Raw genomic sequence first — 21583 nt, forward strand, 5'->3', positions numbered from 1 at the left:
GGGAGAGAAATGTTGCTATTTCAGACGAGATCAGAAAGAAAGAGGAGAGTGCTTTCACGCCACTGACAAAATCTGTTAGTTTTAAAGGAATATTTCAAACTAGCAGTGCAGCGAGGCACATTTTTTGCTTTCAAAGCCTCCTTGTCCAGCTGCCAGGCTGAACTTTATTTCAGTGATTGACAGGAATTTACTCCACAGTAGATCATTCCTCTTGTGCCGCTTATACAAACTTGGGTTTCCTACTGTGTTGAGAAAAAAAATAGGTTAGGAAAGAGAAGCTAATTATAATTTTAGTTCTACAAACATTTCTTGGATGCAGACGAGCTGCTCTGCAGGCAGAAGAAAAATATTCACTGTTTGAGTTAATCCTCAATAGGCCAAGCTAAAGCACCTCGGCTCTTCCTTGCTAAGTAATGTTAGACTGAACTCCTGTGAAAAAGCAGAGAGGGGAGGGCATGTGGGGGTGGGGGAGGGGGGTTGTCATTATTATGAGGCCTTGTGCCCTCACAGTGAATGAGGAAAGGAAAAGGAAGTCAGTGTGGGTATATAACCCTGTTAGACAATTCACCATAGCTCACCTGTCAAGTTCATCCCATGGTTTACAGCTAATTGCTAATCTTTTTTTTTTCAAGATATTGAATGCTGTGGTCAGCTTGAATAATTAACTATGAAACATTCCTTTATTTTTCAAGAGTTACTGTAATATGAATGTGATCAATAAAAAAATCTTCAAATGTAAAACTGATGAGAGACACTGCCTTGTTATTTGTAGTCAAGTCAGACTTCCCCCAAAACAACTATACCCTTCATTATGAATTCATGCACACACAACTTCTCACTTCAGTGTCAAAGTTTTCTTATCATAGATGTTTCCCTTTGATTGTTTATATGTCTACTGGAACAATTCTGCTTAGAAGGACTGATTGGAGATTTATCAAGTGGGAGAAACCGTGTCACTAGTAGGAAGACAAATCATTTCTTTCTTCTTTTTTTTTTACCTCTCTGGCAAGGCCGTAGCTACCATTGAGGACACCGAGGTCATGACCTCGGTATTTTTTTCGGCCTAATGAATGGAAAAAAAAAAAAAAGTGCAAAGTATTAGGGAGGACAGATGGAAGGTGACTGAGTGACTCCTCTCTTGTCCAAACAATTCCGGTAGGCCTATAATGCTCTTGTTTATTGACACCCTCACGTACCTACGCTGGTGTTTGTTTACTGGTCGCCTGAAAAAAGGCGATTCATTCGGAAGCGAGTGATACAGCGCGTCGCGGAGCCTGTGTGCATGGAGGAGAAGGCTACTGAGTGAGTCGGTTGGCTCTAGATAAACTGCTCTTTCCAACCAGTTGTTACACTGTAAAAGTTTCGTACATACGTGCACTTGAAGCGCTGTATTATTTAGGGACGGGTCCTCATGTATGCGGAGAAAACAGCTGTTTAATAGGGTCAATTCAGCGCCGTTTACTGTCTGTGTCCTGCACTATGCACTAGTTGAGCTAAGTGGGGGAGAGCAGAGACCTCTTTCCTGCAGATACTATACTGAGGGGGCATCTACTGCACTGTCCATTCTTCCATCAACTTTATGTGAAAAGCACAGTGACATGATAAATTTTATGTTTACAGACAGGGGCGTCACTAAGTTTTAAGGACAGGGGGGGCTTAGCCCCCAGGAGATGCACAAGATGTGAGCATATGTGGTGCACAAGCACAAATATTTCACAAACAAAGACTGTGAAATTGTTTCTAAAAAATTTTGGACAGATTTAACGAAGAGCATACGGTGTAAAGTTTAGGCAACCATTAGTTTTATTTCAGTCTTTTTTATTTATTTATTTATTTAAAGAAAGCTAAGACCGGTGAGATTACTACAGACATGTCTGGAGTAGGCTACAGTAGAAAATGTAAATTTTTCATCTCTGCCTAGTAAGAATACTAACAAAAATCACATTAGAGTAAAATCTACCTTTGAATCATGGGATATCAGGCAAATGAATAAGTAATGTGTAGGCTAACTGTGTAAAAGTAGATGCTAAAAAAATGAACCTGAGAAATTTTGCAGCTGTTTTATTATCAGAGATACGTATGTCCAGGTGGAATTTGACCTTTGGAAAACTAATTAGGCTATATTTCACTAATAGCCTGTGTCATAATATTCACTCCATCCAAATACAACTGTTTTTGGCTCATTTTGATTTCACCTAGACCTCTTCATATTTTCCCATTCAAAGAAGACCATACAACCGAAATGAAGTTTGACACCAATATTTTACTAATAAAAAATATGCATAGAAATGTGAAATACTACATAGCTAAACAACGTGAATAACCAATTATAACACACAACCAAAATTTGCTGCAACAAGGAGCAGTCAGATGTATGTTTGTGGTAACTATAAGGAAAAGCAAACAAACTTCCTGGGCCTGTTTCAAAGTGAGGAACACAGCTGACGCTCCAGAAGGAAGTCACCCAAAGATAGTAGGCTATAGCTATGGTAAAAAAAGAGTGCACACTTCACCCTAGAAACCTGTTAATCTTTATGTTAACAACCAGGACCTTCACATTGCATTTCAGACTTTTTTTTTTCGAGCTGGAATTAAACTTTATAATATAATATTTTTGCTACTCTGTGGCTGCTACGAATGTGAGGAGCTAGTCTACTGTTTGTAATAGGTGGTGTGTTCTCATCAGAATTCAGTGAAGTTGGGTCTTCTCTGGATGATCACTAGTGATGATAATATCATAAAAAATGGCATTAATCTAATATGATGTGTGTAGTTTTTATCTGTCAAAGTGCACCAGATTGAAGCCTTTTAATATAAAATTGCCCCAAATTTCTGACGCCACCCCCCCCGCGTACCACGACTATGACCTCGGTATTTCAAAAATCCTGGCTACGGCCCTGCTCTCTGGAGAAGGTTATGTTTTCAACCCTGTCTGCTCTTAGGTTGGTTGGTTTGTCAGCAGGATAACACAGACATACTGGACTGATTTGCACCGAACTAGGAGGAAGGATGCCGACAGAGCACTCATTATATTTTGGGGCAAATCTGAATCATTTACTATGAGTTGGATGTTTTTCCTATTGAGCCTGGTTGTTGGTTGTAGCTGTACCAATAATAATAATGATCTATGGCCTTCTGGGATGTATTCCCATGTTTCATACACTAAGGGTATGTTATTACCAGGGTTGGGAGGGTTACTTTAAAAATGTATTCCAGTACAATTACAAGTTAGCCTACCTGTTAGAAAATGTAGGCTAATTAGTAACTTAGTCTAAGTATCACAAAATTTAAGTAATGTAACGGATTACATTTAGTTACTTTTGGATTACTTTAATACCAAACATGCAAATTCAGTCACGCAGCTATCACGCATCAATCCACGCCATAGACTGTAAAAAGAATGGACGTAGCGTCCGTGACGTCACCCATTGGTTTGGGGGAGTCTGTTTTGTGCCGCTACTACGGGGGTTTGAACCGCGCCATGTTGGATTCTACTTGCCATATTTGGAGCGGTGCAGCGGTTGGCCGGCCGAGAGCCCGCCCACTGGCCTCGTAGCAGCGGTCTCCGGACCTGTCACTCAACGGTTCTGCGCCCTAATTGGCCAGAACTTTAAACCTAATAATAGTAAAACGGTAGAGTTTTAAAAAAATTCACCCCCCTCAGAGTGTGTGCGGGGGTAGAAACTATCGGTTGAGACCAAAAAAATAAAATGTACCAGGCTGTAAATATGTTTTTTTAAGCTGTAAAATCGGCTATTTTAACATGGGGCTCAATTGGAGTTGCTCCCTTCTGGAGCCAGCCCCCAGCGACAGCCGGGGGGATTGCAGCTTTTTGAATGCGGAAGTGAGCTTCACTTCTCACCGTGCGTTCACACCAAACGCGATGGAAGCGATGCCATCGCCCGTAACGCGAGCATCGCGCCGCTTGACATATTTGTCACATTTTTCACCATCGCTTCATCGCTTCATCGCGCTATGATGCAACCCACCTCCCGCTATTTTCTTTCTCTCCTCAACCATGGCTGAGAAATAATAATAAATATAAATACATATGAAATATTCACAAGGAGGAAGCTGTAGGTCCTCTGACCCTCTGCAGGCATTATCTTTTTTTATTACGACCGCGGTAAAAGTACGACGTCGTGTCATAAAGCTCCGGGAAACGGCCATGGATGTATATTATTGATCTGAGGAAAACACACACAGCCCCTGGGTTTTTTTTTTTTTTTTTTTACACAGCCACAGGTTCTCTGTAGGAGGGTCTGGCGATGTCGCTTGAAAAGTTCAAATTTTTCAACTTCAAGCGATGGACGCGATGATGCGATGGCCGCGATGGACGCGTCATCGCTTCATCGCGTCGCTCGTATCGCCCGAAACGCGCCGCCCGACGCGCCATCGCGTGTCATCGCGCCATTTACATTGACTTTTAATGGAAAGTTGTGGCGTTCATCGCGTCCATCGCGTTTGGTGTGAACGCACCGTCAGACCGACAACTGCCCCCTTGATCCACGCAGAGGAAACAGGAAATGAAACGCACCGAGCATCCGCTAAATTTCAAAATAAAACACAATGGATAAACTCTCTATTGTAAACCATGACTTTATCAACATTAGTGACAGCCGCCGGCACAAACCACGAGTTGGGAGGGGGGGGGGGGTTATCTTATCATAGCTTATCACGCAAGAAAGTCACAACAAACAGGTTTTGCACAATGGTTTACACTTTGCACAGATAAGTCTTCAAATGTGTGCATTGCAACACCTTCTCATCACAATCCGCGCCATCTACAGTACACAGATCAGCTGTTATTAAAACCCAATTTATCAATAACAGGATCGTGATATTGGACCACTGCTCACATTAGCTACACAACAAACCGGTAACACTTAATCCACTCTCAAACCGAAGCAACAATAATGTTAAATAACTGTACTCAACAAGCTAGCATTACAAGGTTTACAACTTGGGCTGTGTGTGTGTGTGTGTGTGTGTGTGTGTGTGTGTGTGTGTGCGCGCGCGCGCGTACGTGTGTAAGAAAGAGAGAGGGAGAGAGAGAGAAAAAAACCTGCTAACTGTTAGCTAGCTGTTAGCTACCGTAGCTCAGGCGTCGGTCTCCCGTCAGGTAAAAGCTGCCATGTATTTCTCAAATGAAGTTGTTGAGCGTCTCCGGTACAGTTATCCATCACTGCTGTTGAATTAGCTGCTAAACTGCTGGAAGATAAAACCGCGGGGCCGTCTGTTTGTTTACAATTCACGAAAGCAACGTGAACTTACGTGCCGCTCAGCAGCGTAGCCTCAGCCACACACACCGTATGGGCAGAAGAGGCGGAGCAGCTCTGTGCCTCTCCTCTGTGGTTGGTTTTAAAAAATGTGAAGTAATCAGCCAAGTAATCTCCGTTTTTATCAAATGTACCGGTAATCTGATTACGTTTTTTTTTCTGTACTTGTAACGGACTACAGTTACCCTTTTTTTTTTTTACCCTTTTAATGATAGGGATTTTTATAACATTGCTAGATGCCCCAATTTTTCCACCAGACCACATTGTACACTTGTTTGCTAGCTCAGTTTGATGGCAAAATGAAAGACTACATGGCAAAAGAAAAGGAAAAAAAAGGGGGGGGGGGGGATAGCTGCTTAGCAACAAGAAGGAAGGAAAGAGACTGAAGAGGCAGGTGGTGGATCCACCCTGACCCCTGCTTTCAGTTCAGTCCTGATTCTTCACTGGTTCTCATGGAGTTGAGAAGTGCCCTCAGAGTGCATTACATGGCCTCAGTGTTGTTATGAGGGTCAGGGAGCGCGTTGAGCTCTTCAAGTGTGCCACGACGGGTTGGGAAAAGATGAATACAACTGCATTATCACCTATTCGTTCTCAACTTTATAGTGCTCCGATGGAGTTGCTCGGCTTCCATAAGACAGTTGAGGTTACAGTTCTCGCAGGTGTAAAATATTACTAACTGAGCCCATAACACAGCTGCTTCCTTTTATAAATCAAGTTGTGCGCTGAAAGATGAGCTATAAAAACATCATCACGTTAACAGCATTGCCAAAAATCCGTCTGCCTACAGCGCCCAAGAAAGGACAGAGATATCTTCTCAAAAGTACTGTAATACTGAAAGAGCTTTTAATACTTAAGGAATAGAAGATGTCACAACATGAACTCGACCTCCGGGAACATTTTCTTGTTACATGCAATAGCCTTTTGGGGGCTGTTAGCACCGTGTACTTTCATTTCAGCAGACTTAAGAATGCAGCATGTCACTTCAGTACATTTCACACCATCGCATTCATTGCAGATTCTGGTTACTTGTCATCTTTTGTTAGCAGAGATACTCTATTGAGGGAAAAACAAAACCCTATTCAGGTGACTGACAGCTAGTCATTCTACACTTTACTGAGCTAAAAGGTTTTAGTTATTTGCTCTGGTTTGAACAACATAAGATACCCATTTCCATTATCATTATAAGCTTATCATATTCCTCATGTTCCATCATGTCCCGTGAACATACTAGTACATGAACATACATAACATACACATGTCCTTGCTGCTTCTACACTTTGCACTTTTCATATTGCACTTCATTATTACATCATAATATCACAGGCCATTGTCTGTATGTCTGCATATCTGTGCTTATTTTTTAAATATTGTTGATGTCTGTGTTCATTTTTTTGTTACGTGTGTGGTAAATGTATGTTGAATGTTAATTGCACATTGGAGTTTGGGGAAACGTAATTTCGATCCCCTGTGTAATTGACAGTGATTGACAATAAAGTTCACTAACTAACTAACTAATATTGTTATAGAAACCTGTGGATTCAGTATGTTTGTTTGGCCGGAGTCAGATTAGCACTGAGAGTAAATTAGCCTAGTGCCCGTGCAAATTAGGATAGTATTGTTTTTTTTTTGTGTGTGTGTGTATTTGATTCAGGTAAAAGTGTCATTTGAATCAGTGTTTCAGCAGATTAAAGGAGGCATGAGGGGCATTTTCTAACCACAGTGTGTAAAAACAGTGGCTACACTGGTTCGGTCATAGCACTGCCATTAATATGATTAAACCCTACTTTAACATCGGGCTGCGGCTGCTCCCTGTATCACCGCTGCCCAGTTGTTGCTGTGTAGCTCTATTTCTTACAACACGAGGAGATATACACCAAAAAATAAATCACAAGTTCACTTCCCAGTTTCCTCTGCGAAATTGCACGCGACTCCAGATCCCTTATCAAATAATTGATAGAATTCTTCTAGATCGTATGCTATCAGGTTTTATGTACTTTGTATGCTTTTGTGAAGGAGAAGATCTAAACCTGTGTTTTTTAGTTTCTGGCTGTATGTCTCAAAGGTTTTGTGTTTACAGTGTGCCATATTGCAGCAACAGAGAGTCATTCCTCACTTCTCCTCTGTCTTCACTCACAAGGGGCTGCTGCCTCAGAGATTAACCCAGCTCTCTCTGCTGTTGGTCATCTTACAATATGTTCCTGACATATTTCATCTGGACAAAAGTTACCCTGTCAACATGCAGGTCAGATACTGAATATTTCTTTGGAGGAAGCCCCTTGGCTTCCACCTCTGAGAACTATAAGTACAAAAGTAGACATGCTTAGTTGTTTTTCAGGTCTGATATCCTTACCGTTGCTGTGCTTTTTCTCACTGTTTTAACTGTCCGTTCACATGGATTTTTGTTGAAGCACTCATGCTTACTTCAAGCCCATTTGTGTGGTAAAATTCACATCTACTCTAAACGTCATAATACGCTTGCGTTAGTCCCAGACAGGCTGTAAAAATGCAACCCGACAGAGAAATCCTATATTATCGAGTGATTTTTGAACAAAAGGCAGAAAAGTTTGCGGTTTCCTCACTGGCTAAATTAGCCATCCAAAACATGGCATGAGCAATTAAGGAAGAAGCACAGATTACATCACACTGAATTTCAGAGGTTGCCACAGTCCCAGAACATCTAATTACAGGGCCTTCACACAACAATCTTCAAGGTTCTCGGAGAATGCACAAAAACAGCATGAAGCTAGAGAGCAATTGTAATCCAGCAGGGCAGAGAAACACTTGCCAACTGCTTGTTTGCACTTATCTCAGGGAATAGTTAGTACGTCCTCTGAGTGAATCATATCATGGCCTCCATAATACTCAGTGGATCCCAGCCAGGAGTGGGAGAGGATGGAGTGAAATGTGAGAGGACAGCTTCTATCTCCTGTTTAAACACAAATACTAATCTCCATCCATCACCTACGTTATTGTAAATTGTAAATGCATGCAAGTGAGGGGAGATAAATGTGTAACACTAGTGGTGTTTCTATGTGTATCCCTGTTAAATTAAATCTCAGAACCTAAAAAGGTTCTAAACAAATTATAATGCAGTTTTTGTCACATGATACAAACTGCCTTTCTGCTTCTGTGCTGGAAAAAATGTATATTACTCACATCCATCCTACTTATTACTATATATACTGTTGAAAAGGGCTGCTGGGCTTCTAATGGATGCAAAGACAACCACCATATTAGCCTCCCTCCACTGCCTGTCAGAGTCTATTCTCAGATTTTGCTCATTACCTTCTATACAGTCACTGACCTGCCTTCAGCTTTTATCTTTAAACTTTCAACCCTGCATGTATACTGACAGTCAGGGGTCAGTGCTGCTTTATCACACCGCACAGTTCTCTTTAATTATTCCCTGACTTTGTCTTGTACTGTTGTTTTGCAAACTCTTAAAAAAAAAAAAATAGTTGATGCTTTAAGCTAAATGCTGCATGCTAACACATCATAATGTCAACATGAACACGCCGTTGTTTAGTACACATAAAATCTATGATAATTAATTTACTGTGATAATACTATGTAAACATTGCTGATTAGCGTTTCACACTCTGTGCACTTGAGGCTGATGGGAATTCTACCAGTTTGTAGTTGTTGTGAACCAAGTATACATTTTGTCAAGTCATGAAAATATCTCATAATCTTCTAGGGAACGTGAGTTTCTATACATAACCACACTGTATGGCAAAATGACATGTTTCACAGGGATCACACAGGTAATTACGGTTAAAAAAAAAAGAATAACATAAATATGTCATCGTTTTGTGTTTATTCACTTACTACATTCCATTTTCTGATCATCTGTCTCCATGAATTAATTAACACAGTTCTAATCTACTCCTGCTGTGGCCTCCGTGTGTGGCAGTGCTAAACTCAAATAAATAGATTTACAAAGCCAGCTGAACTCACCACTGACTTCGAATATAAACAGTACAAACTTTTTGTTCTGTCTTTATGGATAGCTATGAAAGGTCAAATCAGAAACCAAGTCTGTGACAATTTGGATTCAGTAAACAAAGGCAATAAGTAATGTTGACAACAGTGCACCAACTACAGCTTCTGGCACTGGTTGCTGGCAGTAACCGGTCCACAGAGCGGGAGACACCTTGTAACGCTGCATTATGTAACGCCGCATTAGGCTATGTAATAATGTAATACATTTTCACGTCATTATGTAATATCACCGCATTTTGTAATAATCTGCCACATTTTGTAATAAAAATCTTGAACGCAATATGTAATAAACTTTGCTGCATTTTGTAATAAGTTGTTACATTTTGCATCAGTTATTACAAATTGCGGGTGTTGCACTTTTTTTTAAGAAAATGTAATAATTTGGTGCATTATGTAATAAACCACCAAAATAGATGTCTTAATTAGAAAAAAGAACATTAGGACCATCACCAAATTTTACATTTTCTTCATAAAAAGTGCAACACCCGCAATTTGTAATAATAACTGATACAAAATGTAACAACTTATTACAAAATGCGGCAAAGTTTACATATTGCGTTCAAGATTTTTATTACAAAATGTGGCAGATTATTACAAAATGTGGCGTTATTACATAAAGACGTGAACATTTATTACATTATTACATAATGCGGCATTATTACATAATGCAGCGTTACACACCTCGCCATCCAGTACCACCGTAGCCACCTGCAGTTCTGAACCTGGGTCTGAAGTTGGTGATGCGACATAGCCTTTCAATGGTGCATGTATGTGATAATGTGAAGTAGTGGTGCATACTGGAAAACAGGGCTCAGCCATAGCCAAGTCAAACCCTGACCACAGTCATTGGGATTCTTCCTCTGGGGACAGGGAATGTATAAACTTTGATGAAGCCCTCTTGGCCAAAGCCTGACCAATGGACAGAGCCATCCATAGAGTCATACCATCCGTATGGCAAGTGAAAATGGTTATGATACCGATTACCCAAATTCTGAGTCTGAGCAGGTGGGAAAGGCAGCATTCAGTGTTGCATTATCATCCTGATACAGTTTTATTCCCAATTCGAATTAGACTGTAATATTTTTAGGCTAATCCTTCCTTATCATTGGGGTCGTTCTGTCTCAGCTTGGTGTGGCTCTTTCCAATTTGTGTGAAATGAAGGGCCTCTGGGTTAAGAGGAGAATCTGCAGGCACAGATAGTGCTTGGGAAACGAGCGCGCTAACTGCCAGTGCTGCCCCTCCTGGCCTGGGTGACACCGCTGAGCACCACAGGGCCAATGACTCACTATTGCCACACTGTCTGTGTTGTGACTGGACAAATCTAATCCTCCTTCGTCATCAGCTATCACTGCCCCCCGAGCATGAGAGAAAAACAAAACAGCATGAACGCCGCAGGCTGCCAAAAACCGAGGACTGCAGGCTGCTGGACAGAAAGGGCAAGATGACAGCATGAAAACATCTTTGCTTCACATGTAGTTGAAAAACAGGGCGAATAAATATCAGGACAATGCCTGTTAGATCCTGGAAGTTAATGTGCACAAGAAGGCTTTTGTGCTCTGTGAGTTCATTTGAGGAAGTTCATTAAGTCAGAGCTACTCCTGCCAGACTAACTTGTACACTGATTGTACTCTGAGGTGGCCATTACTTTCACACTGATTAAGAACTGGTGATTGTGTCAAGACTGATTGGGGACGCACACATTCACTGGCATTCCAATTACGCCAAGTAGCATCTAGCCAATGGTCAAAGTGTACTTCTGGCTATTTACATTCAACTGAGTCGTAGTGAATGAACCAATAATTATTCTCTAGAGCCATTTCTGTTAAGCATCAGCTTTAAAATCAAAGCAGGAAAGAAACATTGCATCCCATAATCAGTATTACACATTTGAAAGTGATGTTAACTCTCCCTCACTCACTCCACTTGCTCCAATTTGCAGTCGTACTCTGTTTGCAGCAGTTCCAAGTTGTTCTAACACAATTTATGAACAGCCTGTATAATGAAACACCATAACCTTGTCACCTATACTGGAGGGTGATACTGATGTACAGATTTTCCACAATTCTATGACTTAATACAAGTGAACATCCTGGATACATTTAACTATCAAAATTGCACTAATCAATACTATTTACATGAATATCTAATTGAATGACTGTGCAATGAGAAAGAAGGAGGTTGTTATGAATCAACCAACTCTGTTGTTTCCCTCTGTTGAAACTTCAGCTTGTTTTGGTTCACTCTCATCAGCGGGAAGAGCTCTGACAAACCGACTGTCTGCCACCTGCCCAGCACCGAGCAGCAGACTGACACATTTAGCAACGGGCTAATGAACAAAGAGGGACATTTAACAGCTTAACAGATATTTCCCTCAGGAGTTCAGTGGAAACCTAAATGGCTAAAAGGACAGCAAAGATTGAACTTGCATTGCTGGTGGCCACAACTCAAACTGAATACTAATACTGCTTTGTGTTTGCTTAGTGATAACAACCTTTTTTCCCTTTTTCTTTTCTTTAAGTCCCATGTCAATGTTATTGCATCACTAAATTAACATCACTAAAATGTGTATTTATCATGTATGTATTTACAGACAGGTATGTGGTACAATATTTTATTCCATTGTTGTTCTCTTTAAAGGTTGCCTTGTACAATCTGGCAGAGGAACAGTCGATGAAAACTAGCTTTTTAAGCTAATTCGGGTGCATTTACATGTGTTTTTTAAGTTTATTAATGTGCATTATCCCTTTTCAAATAAACTAAACTGAAAAAAACACAGACAAGATTACTGCATTTCAGCATCAAATGACAATAACATTTTCTAAAACATGAATGAAATTAAATTTGACAGGAATGCCCTTCATTTATTGTATGCAGTTTTTGTATCTGAAAGTTTACATTTACCTTTGCATCAGTTATGGATAGTTCAACATTTTGGTAAATTAGCTTATTGCCATAATCCCTATAGGAGCAGGGCAGAGACGTGAGCTGCTCAGCTAACACAATTGAGATAACGGTACATAGTCTCCTGTCCCTCAAAACTCATCAAATAGCCTACACAATCCAGCAACTCCAAAACGTTCTTGTGGACAAGTTGTGACCTGCACATTCACCACGCTATGAAATAATAATGTAACATTATGAGACAGAGTTGTTTTTGAGGCAAATGCAGGGGTTAAAGTTCTCCATCGCCACGATGGATTTCCGTCAATGGGAAAAAAATGAGGGGAGAAAAAAAGGCTACACGTGTTTTTGTTGTGGTTTACTAATGCTGCTGCTCTCAACCAATAAAACTAGCCACGACCGTTGTATTAACCTAGTGGTTCTCAACGGGGAGGTGGGGGGACGCGGGGGGGTGGCGCGAGCACAGGAGGGGAGGGTGGGGGTCGGCTCCTGGCCGGTCATTTCTCCCGCTAATCAGTGAAGGAAAAAAAGTAAGATTGTGGGGGATATTTTTCGCACTATCTGGCAACCCTGGCCTGCCTGCACGTATGAGCCCGGTGACGTGACTGTCACTCGCTGGAGGTAGATACCGGTGTGTTGTAGCGTTGGGTCTCCTCCATAGAGTGCCGAAGCGGAAGCAGGAAGTAACGGCCCCATGGGTCCTCAATTCGAAAAAAGGCTCCATAGAAATGAACGGGAGTCCAAGATTTATTTTGTGATCCGTTTGAATTGTGCCATGAGCTTGCAGGCAGTGGGCATCTTCAGGTTTATGTATGCAGAATCATTTATTGAAGAATCAAAGAAACAACACTTTTAGAACAAGGTTCCTTCATCAGGTTTAAAATACAAGGCAAAAATGACGACAATAATGCACACCGGACGAAGGAAAGCTTAGGGGGGCTTACAAAAAATTTTTTTAATAATAATTTCAGTCAAAAGATTTTTTTTTGCTTTAACCCCTGCATGTGTAGCCGGAACTACATTCCAATCCAGACACAGCTGCTGGGCAGAGTGATTTAAAAAGCGCATTATTTGCTTCGTGTGTCGTAATGTTACATAGTTATACATGATTATTTCATAGTGTGGTGAATGTTCAGGTCACAACTTCTCTACGAGAGCGTTTTGGAGTTGTTGGATTGTGTATTTGATGAGTTTTGAGGGACGGGGACCTGTACCGTTCACCTCAATTGTGTTCGCTGAGCAGCTTGTGTCTCTGCCCCGTTGATCTCAAAACAACATGCACCGACAATTAAAGGTAACGAACCTACCCTACTATGACTATAGGGATTATGGTAATAGGTGAATTTGCCAAAAATGATACAAAGCATGTCTATATTACTGCTCTAATACTGCAGTGCTCTGTATACACATGCTTGTTGCTGACGTTTTTGTTTTACTAGTTATATGAGAATTAATGTCAATAAATATTAATGTAGCAACTTGAAATCACAACGACCGACAGTGAAAACTAGAGACAAGGAAAATGTGAATTTTATCTGATTCAGACAGAAAAACATAGTCATTATTTTGAACAGAAACAAACGAGCTGAAATGTTAATCTGTAATGTCACGCTGAAGTAAAGCCCAGAGCTGCTTCACTCACGATAAATATGTTGATTTCAGTCAATGATTATAATTTTTTTTCACATTACCCTAATGCTCTTTGGTTCAAATTATAAAATGTGCTGTGTCAGAAGCACATTTCCATCTACTACAACTCATTCTTCATGCATCTGTTCATTGGTTTACTGTCACAGATGAGAGGGCACAACAAACCCCTCTGTCTCGTCCTAGCTCCGGAAGACAATAAGTGACTTCTCAGAAAACAGAACAAACTGCTTAAGGGGTAAAACTCATATATTTAAAAATTAAAATTCAGCGGTAGTTTCAAGGCTGCTGCTCAGCATTCTACTGCATGAGCACACCACTCAGAATCAGGAAGAGGTGCACGACTCCCATTTTAACATAATCTCGACAATCAATCACGCACACCACAAAGAAGTCAATGGGCCTTGACAATATGTACCTGTCAGATCATTGCCTCTAATGCATTAAGCTCTGATGCTTCTGATAGACAGCGACAGCTCCGCACACAACCAAGTGCTCAGCTCTCTCAGATGTAGTGACGGCCTTTTGTCCAGCCACCTGCCTGTGATTACTCACAATCAAAAATGCAAAACCAATTGAAGTTATAGACTCATCCCTGCAGACAGGAAGGAAACAATTGCCCTAGCTAAGGGAAAGCATATATAGGAGGATAGGAGGATTTCACATCTGTGAAACAAAATATTTTTTAACAAATTGTTATTTAACAGTTTTTGAATTTTTAATCTCTTACAGAAGTATTCATTTTATTTCCGTCCTCATGTTTTGCTTTCAGGCAAGACACAGTGGTTACGACATAATGTTTGAGCCCTATTGCAGGCAATACTACATAAAAATCTAATATTGTGGGATGCTGTCTTAGCAGTATTTATTTCCAGAGAAAGTTCCCAGACTAATGACATTTTATTAATGCACTGAGGTAATAAAAAAAACATAATCTACTTTTTATTCTGCTGTTTTCCTTTTTTTTATCACATGATTCAATCACGTTCACATTACAGTGAACAGTGAAAATGTCTTTTCCTCCGCCTCCTTCGTGGTGAATAAAAAACGTTCAGCTGTTATAAAAAGCAACAGAAAAAAACTGCAGTAAGGGAATCGGTTACTGAATTAAGCTATAAATACGTTGTTGTTGTTGTTTTTAAGTAACATTATCTGCAGGAAATACAGCATCATATTTTAAAACTGTTAAAATGCCTGAGCAGTGTAAGAGGGAGTTTCTTTGCTGGCTTAAAATCACAAGTTTACCTGAAATTGTTCAGTATAGTTACGGTATAGTTGCATCAAAGCCCACAGAGAAAACTAAGTAAACAGACAGAAACATCAAGGGATATATGTTTAAGAGCTGAAACTATGCCTAATGAACTGTATCCCAGTCTTCCTTTTCTCTTTCCTGGCTGAGCAGGGTTTTCATGTCAGTTCTTGTGTTACAGAAACATTACATCATTGGGTATGAAGTACGCACTTGATCCTGCATTGTGTGACTACAGAAGGTCACCTGAAGAGGCACGTCAATCAAAGATCGGCTGCTGTGGTTTACTGAATTCCCAAAACCTGTGGAGTATTTGGGGGATATATGATTTCTTTTCCTTAGTATTCAAAGTGAGAGTTTCTAAATTCTGCTTAAAATGTTCCTTCAGAAACTTTATGATCTGCTCAGTGACTTCTGAGTGACTGACCCTTAGCAGTGCCAATGGTAGGACTTTAGGGATAGCAACAGTAATTTGACTTTCATAATGTCCAGAGGGTGAATCCTCATGAGTTATATGATCCCTCTGAGTGAAATGTCTCTACAGCCGATGAGTGGATTGCCAATATATTTAGCACTGACATCCACGGTGTCCAGAGGATTAACCCTGTGACTGACTCTCTGGCTTTTCCTCCAGTGTCACCAACGAACTGACAATTTTGATTTGATTAAAGGCCCATACGGAACTATTGAACAGATTAGAATAACATTTTTCGGCTCTGTTCACGGTCCACCGGGGATGAATCCTCATAACCTTTATGATTCTCCTCCTATTGTGCCATCCGCAGGCCAAAGTTTATGTAAAATTAGCTCATCCAATAGATGGTTAGCACAGGAGAGGATGACCATTTTTGGTGAGTTCCAAATATTTACTTTAGCCCAATAGCATTTGTCAATATATATTGATCTTAATATGTATATATTTCATCTTCATGAGCATGTTAGCATCATAATATGAGCATTTAGCTGAAGAAACGGCCATGCTCAGAGATTTGAATGTAAATGTTATTCTACCTCATAAGATTTTAACATTCACCAGGAAGTTGTTTGCACTTACATCTGTTCATTTGTCAGGTGTCATGCAGGTCCAGATTCTCTCTTACACTATCCTCAAGATAGTTAGCTCAATTTCTGTATGGATCCTGATGTAATAATAAAAACCGACATATTCATGGTGTAGAGATCTATCGGTCTGTGGAATTTGGTGCAGATCCAGTTAATCCAGCTCTGGTGGAAGAAAATATTTGGCCTTGGCAGAGGTATCTGCTCCACTGAGAGCCATTATGGCTAAATTGAGCTCTAAATCTGATAATGCTGAAATTGTCCATGCAGGCTGAGAATTAATTTCTTTACATGAAATTTGAAACAGCGTGCAGTCTGCTGTGAACTGGTGGTCTTGGGTATCTTCCCTCTGATACACCACATCTAACCCTGGCAGACAGTCTGGCTGTGAACTCTGCAACAAATTTACGAGGAGGAGGTCCTCCGTTCAGACAACTATCCACTGACGAGAGAACACACAAACACTGCATCAGCACGTTAGTCAATTATTACAATGACAGCCCCCCTCACACACACACACACACACACACACAGATATCCACATACACATTCAAAGCCCCTCCCTTTAAAGCTTTTACGCAAATTTCCTCCATTCACCTTCCCTAATCATGAAATTTGATTAAATTGATTGTGAGATCACGGCAGTTATAAAGAGCCTATTAACACAGGGCAGATGTGCTTTGTGGAAATATTATAGGACGTTATAGTGATGATATATGAATTTATGGGGGCAAAGAAACCTCTTTTGACTCAGTGATTGGAAAGCTGGAGTGTGCGCCTCCCACACACACACACTTTAAGTATAATGAGCATGAAAGAGCAGCACAAGGGATTTAGATGAGTCCACCTACTCAGTGTGTTTCATAAAACGGTCATTAAACAAACAAAGGTGCACAGTTTGACATATAAACATATAGCGTTGAAACATTTGTGACGGTTGGTAATTACACAGTAGAAAAGTTCAAACCTAGCGTGTGTCGTGCTGCCGCTGCGCCTCCTCTCCTCTCTGCTGCCATCAAGACTAAACCACAGAAAACACCCGGGCCACGCCAAATTGGATTTGAGACAGGGGAAAAAATCTGCCTCTTTTTATCAGTGTCCTCTGTCACAGATCTCAGGAGTGCACCACTGTGCTCAAAGCACAGCTGTAAAATAACCTCGATAAAAATATCACCAAACCCAGGATTTCCTCTGTTCTTTTCCTGTTCTCTGATCTGTTAATAAACACCATGATCGAGTTAACAGCAGCCAAATGACATCATAGGCCTTCACCTAATGTATGCTCACTTAAGACAGACTCATTTGCATCTTAAGGACCATACATGCTCCTGATAACTGATGACGCCAAAGGTTTGAAGCAGAATTTAGGATTAAGAGCTTCCTGGGCTCGATTTAAAATCATCCAGGGCTATAAAAGCTATGACAGAGAGTGGTTGCATTAAGTTGAAATGAAAATATCCATGGGAGTGTTGATTAAGTCAGGCCTCATGTAGCTGAGTGGTGATTCTCTTTAATTCCACCAAAACAGTCCATCTGATTAATTTTAATTAAACATTATACAGTCTAAACCAATGAGAAACAGACATCTGACGAGATGGAAGCAAACACATTCAACCAGTTTAAATGTGGCATGAATACAAACACAGATCAATCCATTAATATTATCTGCTCTCAGCTGGAAGTTCACATCTTTTTGCATACAACCACTTGATTCCCGTCATCTGAGTCATGTATTCCTTTTCTGGTAGATTTGAAAAAGACTGGCGTTTTCTGTGCAGTGCCACCCCTCTCTCTTATTTCTCGGTCCTTGCTTGCTCAAGGACATGAGTTGCAAGGCTTTAGAGACTGCCAGGGGCAAAAGAAGAGGAGCTTGGATGTGTGCCACAGCGCTGGAGAGCAGGACCACAGCAGTGGATCACTCTGAAGACAATTACAGATCAAAACTCTCCACTGAGAATGAGCTTGTAAGAAGTGCTGCTGGGTTAATAAAATGCTGGAGTTTCTAAAAAAAAAAGAAGAAAGAAAGAAAGAAAAAAAATTCTACAGGACAAGTCGCATCCCTTGACAGGGATATAGACGCATGAGGACAGACACATGGCGGAGACAAGAGGCAGCATGGGCTGTGTGCTTAGTACTTAAAGATGTAGACTGAAGGCTATCCTTGCTTGATCCCCTTTTGGATCTTGTTAAGCTCAAGGATAAGATGAAGGGAGAGAAGATTGGATATTCCTCTCAAGAATCCAAGTGAGGTGTCTCACTACAACACACTAGTGACTTCAATTAATACAGAGGACAGACCTTTTTTGAAAAATACAGAATAATCTCTGAAATCAGAAAAAAAAGACCTTAAATCCTTATTGTCACATTCTCACACTGACATTTTATTCTGCTGATTTTTTTGGCCAATATTTCAGTTATGGTACCACTACCTCTACCCTGAAAATATTTCTGCTTCTCAAACAAAAGATATAGTCACAGCCACACCAGAGAACCACAAGATTCTCCTCCCTAATTATGGCTTCATTATGCTGTGCCGGCATTTTTCGAGCATGGATCTGATCCTCTCATTTCCTGGAGTGTGTTATCAATTTTCATCACCATTCACAGTGAGAAGCTGTGTCCTGCAGCTTTATGACACACAATGCTCAATTAGGATTATACTGGGTATGGTTATACCAAGAAGGCCTTGGCATATGGCAAACATCATTAACGTACATTTCAAGCCAGTGAGTCAGCACTCATGAGAGAGGCGCTGTCAAAACCCCCTGAGCCCCAACAAAGGAGCACCATCAAGGTGTACGTGCACAACAGACGTTAAGAGCTGCAGTTATTTAGTGCCAACTTTCTGAAAAAGCATCACGCTTCATTCTATGGGGAATCAGTGCAGGTGTTTCTTTTATATGGGCCATTACTGATAAATAATTGGTCGTATAGGCTTTTCTGTGAATGCAATCAAGATGATGATTCTTGGTCTCAAGTGGAGAAAAGACAAAGAGGGTGTAACAAGTACAGAATAAGAAATGCCTTTTTCATGGCTGTTGATATTAATTAACTCATAGCTGCAGAGCTTAAAAGATGTTTTTTTTTTTTACTTCAAGGTATAAGATGAATGGTTTCTTCTGATAGAAAAAAGATAATGATGTTATCGGGAGAAAATATTCACCAAACTGAGCATGATACATTTTCCAGAACGAATTAAAGGGTTCGACCCTTTTCCCACAAGACAGAAGGGATTCATTAACCAGACCACCAGCTGCCCTCAGATCTGTGCATTCTGGCTGCAGGGCAGCCAAAGTTAATGCTGCTCTCCTCAGAGTGCCTCTAAATGATTGATGCAATATCATGTGCACTGAAACTGAATATTATATTGTCATTCTTTTAACAAGAACTCAGATGGACAGGAAGAAAGTTTTTTTTTCTTCTTAGAAGGTGATGAGCTGTCACTGTCATGCTGTGATTTGAACTGTGAGGATCTGACACCAGTGCAGGCCCGTGTAACTTCTCCCATAAAATAATTATGAGCGTTGGAGATGAATTTTGATATAATAATCTGACAAAGGCTCGAGGTAATAAAACCCCAAAGCTCCTGTTGCTCAGGAGAATCCCTGTCATGTTCAAATATTCATGAGATAAATGTTATTTAAGGCCCCAGCTGCACTGGGATTTGTTTTACAGGTGCAGTGGGCTCTGCAATATATAGACGTGAACAGATATGAACTCTAATTATTGTCAGAGAGTGAAGGTAAATGAGATGTGTGCAGTATTACACTGTAGATTCAGGCTGAAGCAGACTGACACCCTCACATAGCAGTGACTCACAGGATGTCAGGCTACTGCCCTGCCTCCCCTCTGTCTCAAGTAGGCAGTTGCCACTCAGCTGCCTCAGGTCTGGCTGCTCATTGTTAGTTAAAGAAAGAAAGAAAAGAAAATGACACAAACTCAGTAGTTGCAAGAGTGGAGTAGAAGACACGCAAGCAAATAGGCTGAAATAGTGCTTACCTCCCAGAAGTAACAGCGCCGACTGAAGCGCAAGGATATGCAACATGTTTCTTTGAGCCGTTAGGAAAACAAGAATCCCCTCCAAAAATTGTATGGAAGCCGAAATGGCTTAATGTTTTAAAAATCCTACTTTCGCCATCATCAGTAGAAAAAAAGAAAAAGAAAACGCATCTTTTCAGGTAATTAATGTCATGTCCCGTACGGTCACATGCAAAATATCTTCTTTTTTGTTCCCTTTCTTTAAATGCACAATAATATTTTTTAAACCTTCTTAATCGTGTCTTATCAACTTGTTTTTATCTGGAAAATTCAGGAATTTCAGAGAGGGACCGCGCGCGCAGCTTTGCATCACTCTTTGGGGCATGTTTGACGGAGCAAACGCTCAGATGGCTGCAGGTAAAACCACACTGGAAACACAGTGTTGCTGGACATTTTCACAACGATTCTCACTGAGTGCCAAAGCAGTTTTATCCATAAGCAACCAGGCTGGGGAAAAAAATGAAGTCAATCCCCCCTCTGCCTCAGCTGCTCAGTTTGTCTGCTCTGTATCCTCCACATCACCGGGCTCCTCAGTAAGTTGCCTGCTGTGCAGCGCCTTCAGTCCAACAATTTGGGACGGATGGACACACTTCCCGTCCGACATCATGGTATGGTGAAATGTATAAAAGTAGAGAACTTCAAGACGCAACGGAGAACGGCGTACATCCACACCTTAGGCAACCTTGAGGGTTTGTGAAGTCCTGGCTGAGCGCAACTCCATCAGCACTCCGCGGCCACGGCAGAGCGCACAGAGCTCTGCTCCCGGAGCCCAATGTTCCGCTGTCACTTCTAATTACACTTCGGCACCAGGAGGTTTAAATATTCTGCGAAAGTCCGGTACCAAACGTTCATCTGTCTGTGTTTATGTAGAGAGGCTAAAGGCGACAGTTTGACTGGAGCTTACGCATTGTCAGCCCGTCCAATGCGCGTCGAGAGAAGCGGAGATGAAGAAAGCCTTTGACAATAACAAGCATTGGCACAAATCGGGGGGCGTGTGGCGTTCAGGGAGCACATCACATGCTGACGTTTGGGAGAGTGAACATAAACATCTTTTTTTTTTCTTCCCCCCCACCACCACCAGTCACTTTAAACCAAATGAATTCATGTTGAACCCAAAGGCATCTCCCTCTAAGTGCTGCTCCTCGCACATGGTTTGGTCAGCGCGTGAACCAAACTCACACCTTTACAGCTCTTCCAAATACAGTTTCCTATCGACGACCTCTGAGAACGAAAATAATGACTTTAAAAGTTGTTATCGGACATGTCCAGAATCAGATGATTGCTTGAACGCACCACTTGGCAGGCACTAGCGACCCCGTGTGGCACGAGAGCAGAACTAAGTGTGTGTGTGTGTGTGTGTGTGTGTGTGTGTGTGTGTGTGTGTGTGTGTGTGTGTGTGTGTGTGTGT

The 21583-nt window shown here is 41.0% G+C and overlaps 1 protein-coding gene across 1 annotated transcript in view; it reads right to left on the bottom strand.

Annotated features, from left to right (window-relative positions):
• Positions 1 to 21193, bottom strand: part of LOC146981904 (transmembrane protein 132C) — a 171538-nt gene extending 150345 nt beyond the window's left edge. The window contains exon 1 of the mRNA XM_085787535.1: positions 20137 to 21193. Coding sequence (XP_085643661.1) covers positions 20137 to 20182 — 46 coding nt within the window. The 5' untranslated portion in view covers positions 20183 to 21193. The remainder of the gene's footprint in view (positions 1 to 20136) is intronic.
• Between the last annotated feature and the right edge of the window lie 390 nt (positions 21194 to 21583).

Source organism: Trachurus japonicus, chromosome 9 (assembly GCF_045865225.1).
Source record: "Trachurus japonicus isolate A0001 chromosome 9, Traja_1.0".
NCBI classification, from domain to species: domain Eukaryota; kingdom Metazoa; phylum Chordata; class Actinopteri; order Carangiformes; family Carangidae; genus Trachurus; species Trachurus japonicus.